This window comes from Amphiura filiformis, chromosome 7, assembly GCF_039555335.1.
Source record: "Amphiura filiformis chromosome 7, Afil_fr2py, whole genome shotgun sequence".
Classification (NCBI taxonomy): domain Eukaryota; kingdom Metazoa; phylum Echinodermata; class Ophiuroidea; order Amphilepidida; family Amphiuridae; genus Amphiura; species Amphiura filiformis.
The window spans coordinates 32,875,977-32,887,301 of record NC_092634.1 but is presented as its reverse complement, the minus strand read 5'-3'; the positions used below and the strand labels follow the sequence as shown (position 1 = coordinate 32,887,301).

At 37.3% G+C, this 11,325-nt stretch overlaps 1 protein-coding gene across 1 annotated transcript; it reads right to left on the bottom strand.

Moving 5' to 3' along the window:
* Positions 1–526: 526 nt before the first annotated feature.
* On the bottom strand, positions 527–1,540 carry LOC140157805 (octopamine receptor beta-2R-like). The gene has a single exon (XM_072181052.1). The coding sequence runs from the start codon at positions 1,538–1,540 to the stop codon at positions 527–529; it is 1,014 nt and encodes a 337-aa protein (XP_072037153.1).
* Positions 1,541–11,325: the final 9,785 nt, after the last annotated feature.

Sequence of the window (11,325 nt, the reverse complement as noted above, 5' to 3'; positions counted from 1 at the left end):
ATCCTACTCAAGCACCCCGCCAAAAACTGCTTTTGTTGCAAACCCCCATATATCAGTGATTTTTTTGATGATTTTTTGATGTGTTCTCAAAAATTGGCAAGTGGATGTAAGGGGTTTTGAAACGAAGCTCTTCATTTGACCTCTTGAGACTTGAAGTCCATAGGAAATTAGTTGTTGGACTAGAGGAACTGCCACCATTCAGGGACATTTAAGAAGGTCATTCTGGATGATACTAGTCAGCTTGACCCCATACACTTTTAGATGGATCAACAACGATGGTACACTCATGCCTCTGAAGTGTCTGAAACCGGTGCTACAACATCCTGTTTTTAAGTTATGAGGCAAAAACAAAATTTAAATAAATATTTTGCAATCTTGGAAATAAATAAGTCTTGGAACGCTTGCGTGTAAAACCAAAAAACTGTCGCTCCCTCTCCCCCATTCAAATGGATGCGAGCGATGAATTTACTGCAATTAGTAGTACTTAGATTTACTGTTTTATCTTGGAAAAGTGTTTGCAATATAGTCACTGAGAGTTGAACAGGACACGTTTGTAAAACTTACGTACCCTGATCATGGTAGCTGCATAAAGAAATGGATTAATGCAGGAGTTGAGGTAAATCAAATACGTCAGTACGTCTCGAAGGTGCACATTATTACACTGAGAACAAAAGATGGTGATGAGAGCATACAATACATATGGCAGTGTGCAGATGTTGACAACCAATACAATAGCACCAAGTAGAATTGCTGCCTTCTTGTAGCGTTTGTTGGGATCAGCTTCAGCCATAGGTATAGCTGCTCCTTGAGCCATTGGTACAGAGGAGCTACCGATTGGTCCTGCAGCAGACCTACTTGAATTTAGATTCGCATTTTGAGATGACATTATGTCGCTGCTAGGATGAACCATTGGTTTGCGAAATTTTCGTATCAGCTGAACAAGAAATGCAATACTGAATGATTCAATCGCAAGGAGTGGACCAAATACACCTAGCACAAACAACACAAGTGCATAAACCAAGTTGTGCTTTGGCGGTGAGCGACAATCGCGGCTGAAGTCGAAGTAATCATGTAATCCTGGTGGCATCAGCATATCCCACAGCAGCACTTCACTGGTTCCAAGTAGAATACCATAGAGCCAAATCCCACCGATGATACACATTATGCGCTTTTTGGATTGAATCCTCAGATACTTGGGATAATCTCCGGACAAAAGCAGAAATCGATCCATGCTTATTGCTACAGTTGTTACCATTCCACTACTGACAAACAGATTAGCCAGAAAGTTAAACAGCTGGCATCCGTATTTGCCATATACTCCAGGTTTTACGAAAACTTGAGGAAAATTGCAAACTAGAATCAGACCTACCCCAAGGTCAGCACATGAGAGGTTCAAAATCAGTAAATTACTGGGTTTCTGTCTCAGAAAGCTCACTTTAAAGAAAGCAACTACTGTTGCCATGTTGCAAATGAGAGTCACGATGGCCATAATGCTGCCAGCAACTACATACAGAATGTGTAGATTACTAGCCAGATCCATTTAGAAAATTAAATGTATTTTCAAAGTTTGAGTTTTCTTCCAGTTTTCTTTTCAAACTGATATCTTGTGAATGCTCCTCAAATAGCCGAACAGAGACTTGAGACAAGGCTGATGTGCTCCACAAAGTTGATGCTGCTACCAGTCGTCTTAGGGTATTTGAATAAAGGCACTTAATTTAATACCCACGTGACCAGGTGGGTGAAGACATTACAGCATGTGGACAGAATGTCTAGAAAAGTGACCTTTGGCATAGCGGGTAGTCTTCATGTGTATTTCAATTGGAAACGCGGGATGCATGTCCAGATTTTCTGGCAAATTTTTCATTTATTTGCTAATTTGTAGTATTATGGTAAGAGTGTCCGTCAATAACGTTTTTCCCCATCGGTAAAAACTTCCTAAATTTAGTTCTTCAGTAGTTTTGATGATATTTGTCTGAAAAGTTCCTATCTCTTACCATTGTAGCACATCTACTGATCACTTGGTGGTCTTGGTATGGCGGCGCTCATGGGTCACGTGGGCATTAAATTTGGTGCCTTTATTTAAATGCCCTATGGTGACTGGCTACTGGTCTTAGATGAGGTTGACTTTCTTTGCATTGATTAACTCTCTCCAAGTGGGTAGCAACTGCAGACGACAAGTTTCAAATTTAATTTGAATTTTTCAAAAATTTCAGAATTGTAAATTTACATGACCATATATGAGATCAGCATGAAAAATGCATTAAAATGAGTACAAACAAGCCTAGTATTGCTTCAGTGGTTCTTAAGATAGCACTTGATATTTTGAGAAAATATCTCAAAACTTGGTCTTTTTATGTTGAAGCTTATGACTAGCACGCAGAGCATTAAGACAAGATCTGAACCGCTCACAGTATATCTCTTGCTTAAAATTATGACCACTTGCAAAGGCAAGTATCCTCGCATCAATACCAGAACCTCATAAAATTAGTGCTAGGCCACACCCACTGAACAAGAATTTGCCACAATACAAAGCCTGCAAATTGGACCACCTTCACCGCATATGAACTTGAACTTGAATATTACTTGGAAATATTTGTTTTTGTAACCTTTGCAATAACAACAAAACAGCCAATATTTTGCCTATAACTTTCTTTCTTATTGTTACTTTGTTACTTACCATATTCATTCAGGGGTTTTAATTTCAATTCAAGGAAAAATATTATACAAATAACTTTTGAACTTCTTTTACCTGCAGTGTCAACACAGGAGCATTTGTCCATAAAATTAGAAACAAAATTCTTCAAGTTGATGAAACACGTCAATCTCCTCCATAAACTCTGGTCAGTAATTTCACTGCCATTTCATTCTCTCTTATCCACTCACTCAGTCTGATAAAAGACTCAAAAAGCTGATCCTTTTTTCTAGGGATGGGAATGTTAAACGCTTGTACCGTTAAACGCAGGTATCAGCCGTTAAACGTTTTGCAATTGCCTTTACTTACAATGAACTTGAACTTGAATATCAACTGGAAATATTTGCCTTTGTAATAAAATATTACACTGACATTTGCAATAACAAGAAAACAGCCAATTTTAACTTAACCAATACACACATACCCTATATGTACACGTAACACATTGTGTCAATACGTATTGTCACGGTAAATGCTGTTCTGGGATGTTCTGGGATGGATATTCTGTATTACAGCATATGTATGGGTACGTTGTACCCCGTTGTCAAAATACCACGTATTTTAGTACAGTAAAAGCGCCCTCTGTTGGTCATAATTCACTTTAGTACGTATTTTCAACGTAGTGTTAAATTAAAGGTATTGGACACTTTAACTGTTATATAAACCTTAAAAACTTAAAGGCGTATTATAACATTTTCATACATATAGATTAGCATTTCTTTGCAATAAAATGTTAGTTTTTACTGTCAGATATAATTATCTCCTTTTATTTTTAAGCCGAACAACTACGGCAAAGCAAAGAAAATTGGAATTTACTACCAGCGCATATGTCGCCAATACGCGCCACTCCTTCGGTCATGTTATGGTACAACCCTTTGTTGTGTAGATCACCGTCCCGCATGTCGTGTACGTAATGTGTGTTATGAACATCGTGTATGCGTTCGACTAATAATTCCATCGTAATAATAAAACGCCGGTTCCATCGTTTTATTCAAAATCTCGGATTTTGACAAAACTAGAGCACCTAGCGTCTTGATTTTTGCAGGGTATATTGGTTTAATAAAGTACAATATAATCGTGTAAAAAGTGAATTTTAAAAAATCAGTGAAGGCGTCCTCCTCAGCAAATGTTATAATATGGCTTTAACTTTCAATACGCTTAAGGTGGTACTACACCCCCTGGTAAATTGTGTAACTAATTTTGCATTTTTCTCAAAAAACTAACTACACACTGCTAACAAAGGTTATGTATATTATAGTGGCAACGAATCCAATTACTTCATTGAAATTTCAGTGATTCAAGACAAGTGGTTCATTATATAATAAAATTGAGATACATTCTAGCGGTACCTCTTTTCTTATCATAAATAACGTACCGCTTGTCTTGAGTTACATGTACTCATCAGTAACGGTGTGCATTCACTGTGTAGGCATCTGACACTCCATAAACGAGATTAGTAGTTTACCCGCTCAGTTTCCATTGTGGTGGATAAAAGTGGTGGTAATAAACGGCCGTGTGTCCTCGGCTTCTGATACCAATTGGTGCTTAACATTTCGTCATTATTTTAATGAATACAATTTTAGCTAGGCTTGGCTTTTTTTCCTTGTTAAAAATCAACTTGAAAAATGACCATGATAACAACAACTATTACGCATGTGCATCAACGGTGTAAGAACTTAAGTGCGCATGTTCATACCCGTCACCGTTAAAATCAACTTGAAAAATGACCATGATGACAACAACTTTTACGCATGTGCATCAACGGGGTATTAAAGAACTTAAGTGCGCATGTTCATACCCGTCACCGTAAATCTTTCACACTTTCACTTTATTTGCCTCTAAGAGGTGATGTCAGAAGTGTCAGCGCTCATATGTATCTCCGTACGTTACCTCTATGCCGAGCGTCTAGGTTACTTTTTGTTCCTGGCAGCTTAACAAAATATTTAAAACCATAACATTTTTTCTAACATTATCGTATTTATTGAAATATCCAAAATGGACATCAATTCATCGAATTTCTCAACAATGATTGTCCCATCTTCGGATGCGATTACCAAGCCTTATGAGTACATTTTGTTTTACACTACATTATCAATACATCTCTTCATTTTCGTCTTTGGTATTTTAAACAACTCACTTTATTGTACTGTGATAATTCGTTTTCCTCGGCTTCGCACCTCATTCAATGTTATAGCATTTGCTTTATCTGTCGCCGACTTTGTAGGATCGTCAGTCGCGATACCGCTAGCGAACATATTAGTGAGACACCACCACAGGACGAAGACGTTAGACACACCTTTTTGCAAGATGAGCATTTTCGCTATGAACCTTTTCAAATTGTTTGCCATCTGCATAATGACAGAACTAGCCATTATACGTGCTAAATCTGTGTTTGCAAAGCATCTATGGCACATGTCATTATCAAAAATAAAACTACTCGTTGGATTTAATATTTTAGCAGTAGTACCGTTTTCAGTATATCGCAGTTTTTTCTCGAAAAACAATATCTGCAACCAGAATGTCAGCAGCACATATAACCATAATACGCTGGTAAATTCGGCCGTTTTATGGGACTGTTTTTCTTTATCTTCTCCGGCTATGTAGTGTTGTCAGTTGTGACTACCAAACGATCCGCAGCGTTGTCGCACAGAGATCGTAGCAGTAGTAAGCGGTACGAGATAGCTACGCTTCGAGCAAGTATCATAATAGTTGGTTCTTACATCATTTTCCATATCCCTTACGTCATTTACACGGTGCTGATCTACCTTGGAGTTCTTACCCGATCATACTACACGAATGCGTTTGTTTCCGCGATATGCGTGTTAACTTGTGTGTTCGATTCACTTATTCTTTCCGTGTCGTCGTCGGAATATCGTAAGCACGTCCGTATATTGCTGAACAATAAACTGCCCAAACCGCATGTGGTGGTCAACATATAGGGTGACAGCTTTTGACAACATTTTGATCAACAGTCACGGTGCCCCTTACAAACGCATTAATGGTACACTAGCACAGAACGCAGTTGGTAGACACATCAGCATTTTCACTATAACACTTTCCCATCATTATGACAGATCTAGCAACTATATGCGCCAAATCTCTTTTTCTAAATGTGTACATATCATTGTCAAAAATCAAACTATTCGTTGGATTCAATAATTATTCAATATTAAGAGCCAGTCTCCCTTATTATGTACCCACATCAGGGGGGTTGTGATACAAAAAAATAGAATTTTCTCTAAAAAATAATTTTGGTACATATTAACACCAACAACACTCATGTAAAATATGAGCGTGCACAGCACCCTCGTTCAGCTTTTAAAAAATTCTTGAAATTTCAGCCTCTCTGAGCCTTGCTTGCAAATGGTAAACTTTGGAGGTGCGTAACATCATGCGCCATCATTATCCCAACCTGCATTTTGCATTTTTTTGAAGTACCAAATGGTTACATTACAAAACCAAGAAAAAGGTTGGGATCTTGATGGCGCACAAAATCAGCAAATCCAATGATTTGGTGAAAAGCGCCCTCGTGCAAACTTCAAAGCATCATAACGGGCTGCGCCATCAAGATCCCAACAAGTTTGAAATTAAAGACCTCAATGGTAAGTTTCATTTTTCAGCAAAAAGTTTTTGGGATTTCGATGGCGCACGTAGTTAACAGAGGTCAAAGGTCAAAAATTCCTATTTTCGCACATTTTTACATGCCTGTATTATTGCGCGCCAACGTCACCCGACTCTCCGATCTTCATATTTTTCTGATTTTTTGAAAATGGACTTAGCCTCATTGTGGAGGTCAATAATTGTCCTATTTTCCCCTCATAATGACGCGTAGCACAATGTGGGCTTTTTACTGCATCACAAAAAGATGCGCCAACAAGATCCCAATTTTATTTTTCATCGTCTAGCTTCTTTGGCAACTGGTAGACAAAAAAAGTAACAGCTACTTGGGATCAAGTGGGCGCACTAATATAAAAGAGGTCAAAGGTCAAGCTTTGTGCCAAAGTAACGCATTATTTGCCTATGTACAGCACAAAAGTGGAACTTTGATCCATTATAAAAATGTGCGCCAACATGATCCCATCTTATTTTTTGGATGATTGGCTAAATGGGCTTAGGTATAACTAATTGCAAGTAAAAAAAAAGTGGGATCATGTGGGCGCACTTATTCAATAGAGGTCAAAGTTCATACTTTGTGCCAAATTGTCATTTATATCAGCGGCACACGTCTACCTAACGGTGCGTTCACAAAATTACAAAGTAAAACAAGCAAACAAACCCAATAAATCAACAAAAATAAAACATGACAAAATGTTGAATGAGTACAATATTATCGATCCACTAGGCACAATCCCATGAGCGCGAGCAGGAAGAGACAGCGGTGCAATGGCTAAAAGCGGGAACCTACATTGTAGGTGGAGGGCGCGCATTTATCAAACACACCAGATCACAAGCATTCAAATATGGCTGAGGAATAAATGTGTGATTGTGACTTGTGGAACAACATTCGTACTTTGGTGTTTTAGTTAATGTTATAGGTAATAGTACATTGCCTAGTTAACGTCGCTGTGTGAAAAATAACCGGCCAATATTAAAAGTACTCTTCTAAAATTCTAGACAATATAGTTTTGTAACATGTCCTAAATTTTAGCTAATTTAGGTGTTTGGAGAGGGTCGTACTTTTGTGTTTTAGGAAGGACATGTAAACGACAGATAACACCAAAAATATGAAGAAATTATTTCCAAACCGTGTTAAGTCAAAAATCATTATGTTGCTCATTTTCAAGAATGCTGGTTTTCAAAAAGCACGTCATTGTCTGATTTCGTGAACAAAGCCACACATAACATTGTTTCCTTTCGTTTCCTTTATAATCGGTTACCCAACTGAAGCTATGAATACCAGCTTTATTGCGATATCGCACATGAAAACAGTCACTTGTGCACAACCAGAGAAGATCCGATTTAATCAGTTGAGCTGTTTCAATGAGTGTTATCTTGGTTTAATAGCTTTTAATGGGGTTAAGTCCTGCAAAGGTCGAGATGAATTCTACTGTAGACATAACTGCATCATGATTAGCACCGTTTCAGTAGGATTAATAAATAACCACTCATTTTCGGTCCATTTTCAGTGTGATTGTCTAATTAACCTGATAACAAAAGAACTCTTGCCAGTGCTATTTTAGTGGTATTATCTTTTGTATAATTTGTTAGCGTTAATACTCTGCCGTTTCAGTGTGATTTTCAGTTCTCAGTCTCAATATCTCATGATAGTGGTTAGTACCGTTTTCAGTCTATCGTATTTTTTCTCGAAAAGTAATGTGTGTAATCAAAATATCAGCAGCACAAATAACCATTTTACGCTGGTAAAATACTGCCGTTTTATGGGGCTGTTTTTTCTCTTCTTCGGCTATGTAGTGTTGTCAGTTGTGACTAAAGATCCACATATCGTGGCAGTATAAAATGTGATGCGATTAAGCAAAATCAGTCGGAACTCGCAAATATTGATTTTGAGATATAGCTAAACAAAGATAATATTTCCTTTTGTTTCCTCTTGCTTTGGAAACTCTTTAATTGTCCATATCTTTGGAACTGGTTGTTCAATTTTAATGGGGTTTTCCACAGAATGCAGTTTTGTAAATGTTTGTTTACTATCCTATAAGAAACTTGAAATATTTCCAAGTTGCGACTGATTTTGCTTGATCACATCACAAATGGTACGATATAGCTACGCTTCGAGCAAGTGCTATTATAAAGACTTCACAAAAAGTACCGCCGCCGTTACAAATACGTCTATAGCTTCAGAACTATAAATCGTATTCACAACATATGGTAACATGGATTCTTTTGTTAATAACATTTGTCGCTCAGCTTCTTTTGATATGTATAAGATTGGCCAGATCAGAAAATATCTTGATAACGATTCTACTGAATGCTTTTATTGCATGCCACCTTGACCAATACAATAATCTACTTTATGGCCTACCGGACTTAGGCCTACAGATCACCAAACTCCCAAAGAATCCATTCTGCTGCCAGATTATGAGTTCTTTTCTCCTCACATACAAATATATTCGTGATCTTGCACCTGTCTATCTACAAGAACACAAACAACATGATATACGACATCGTAGTCTTCTATATAGTTTCGACTAATCAGCACATTACCTTCTACTGTTGATGATGACGGTTGTAACGGCATTACACCCCTATAATTAGCATGTTTTTGCACGATTTTGTATACTGAATTATCAGGTGTTTCGCGGCTCATTTGGAATATGTGCATTGTGATGGACGCGTGCAAGCAAGTTGGAACAGGAAGCGGTGTTACCTTTGTGATAATTTCGCAATCGCGGACAGTGATTGGTTGGAAGAGTCAGCTAATCAAAACTTTAGCGTGGTTCAGGGACGCGATCTCAAAAGTTGTCAGATTGATTGCAGACTGATTTAATACCAATTCGAGACTGATTATAGACAGACCAAGTGCCGTGACGGGTTAGCAAGCTGTAGACAGAGATGGAAGACGAAAGGAGACGATTTTGACCAATGGACAGAGATTTACTTTCGTATGCTTTCATGGAAGAGTCAGGCGAGATGTTGGAAGCAACGGAAGATTCATTCAATATCTTTGTGTGTAGAAGACCAAGTAAAGGAAGATGGAAAAGCTGTAAATGGATAATGCAAATTTAAGCCTTTAAACCAAGTTCGACCAGTTTTGATTCATTTTGCTTCAAAATATGCCGAGATATGGAGAAAGATTCGCATTTTTGTCCTTATTTGGGTGGATATTATTGCCCAGATTTGAGTAACAGCCTCCGATGAAGCATTAGGAGCTTACGACGCAATGGACATGATAACGTATCGATAACGATTGATCAGCGAAGACGCCATTTTTGCATCGCATGTGTTTCGGCAATGGATATTTCGCAATTTAGATTAAAAAGCTGGACAGCAAAATGTCGGATTTAAATTTCTTCGAACGGCAATGACATGGGGACATTGGTCAAGTTTGTGTGTATACTTGTGCAGCAATTTCAAGTGCTTTTTGTTGAGCGGGAAGGAGTAAGAAAAATGTTTGTGTGTTTTGAGTCAAGTTTTGGTTTGTAATTTTCTTGTTTTGGACATTGTTTTGAGAGTCAAAACGTCTAAAATTGGGTCAGGGTTCAAGTTCAAGTCAATGTTGGGACACAAACTGGTAAGAAAGTAAAGTGGGTTAAAATGTAATGTTTTTGCAGAACAAGCAGCACAGATGATTGCAAATTGCCTAGACATTTTGTTTAAAGAAAGTTGAACTGTGTGTAAATAGAGATTTGAAGCTATTTTAACATGGTACGTATGGTGCGACAAAAGCGTCAGAATCAGGATTGTGAGCATGGTTCAGATATTTGCACTTTGCGTAAAAGTAGGCCAGTTTAAAATAAGGTGTGACTTTGAGTAATAAGTATTTGCATAATTTACGAGGTTTGTGCATACTGATTGCGTAATCATAAACTGAGCTCAAAAAGAAACTTAAAATTATATTTTTCACTACTTGTGAATCACAAGGTCATATCTTAAAAACCTGTCAATCAAAATGAACCAAAATTACACACAGGATTACTTCAATACTCTACTCAAACCACGTACCAATAACCAAGCAGTTGTTTGTCCAATTGACAAAGCAACCAAAAGCACTGAACAACTTCCTGGAGCACTTTCACAGCCCAATATTTGGCACCCAGCACAAAAAATCTGTGAAAATGGATGCAAGATCCTAGCACCGATGATGAAACGGTGCTGCGTTCTACTTTTCACACACTTTCTTCAAGAAACAGGTCTTGTTCCACACTATTCCACTTACTCCTTGGTAATTATCACCTGTGCAAGGATCTTTAACTTATTCTCACAGATTCCTAAGGCTGTGCTGGGAAGTGGCTTTGTCATGGTTCTGACACCATAGAATGTATACGTATACCCAAGGATCGTAAGTGAGGGTATGCTGTGAAACTAGTAGTAACGGTTGTCTTTTCAAGAGGTCTATACTTTGAATTTGTTTTTACGCTAACCTGAAATGGGTTTGAGCACTTTTAATTCCAAAGTTAGTCACCTGAAAAATAATACTTGTTATATATACATGTATATTATAAAGATAAAGATATATAATTCTTTGCACTCAAGATAATGAACAAACAACTCGAAGACAGAGAATGCAAAAAATATATACGATATTTATATATTTTACAATACGTTAATTAGCGTTTACAAGTGACATATATTTATATAAGTTATATACAAATTATATGTATATATAAATTTATACAATAGTAAATGGATAGATATATACTTCACCACACTCGAAGTAATGAACAAACAACTCGAAGACAAAGTGTGCAAAAAATCCATCTAAAGTGTATAAAAAGAATAGATATAATAACAAAAGGTAAAACTTACTATATAATTCAGTCGCTAGCGGCAACCAATTGAGAATCAACCAATGAGATGGTTGGTTTCATATTACACTGAAAAATACAATTACTACCATTGGCTGTAAAACAGTAATTTATAATAACTATACGTTAACGTGTGTGCTTGTGAGAAATATCTTTTGTTCAATTTTCTTTCGAACACTTACGGCAGAGCCTCGCCCAAAGCTTTTGATT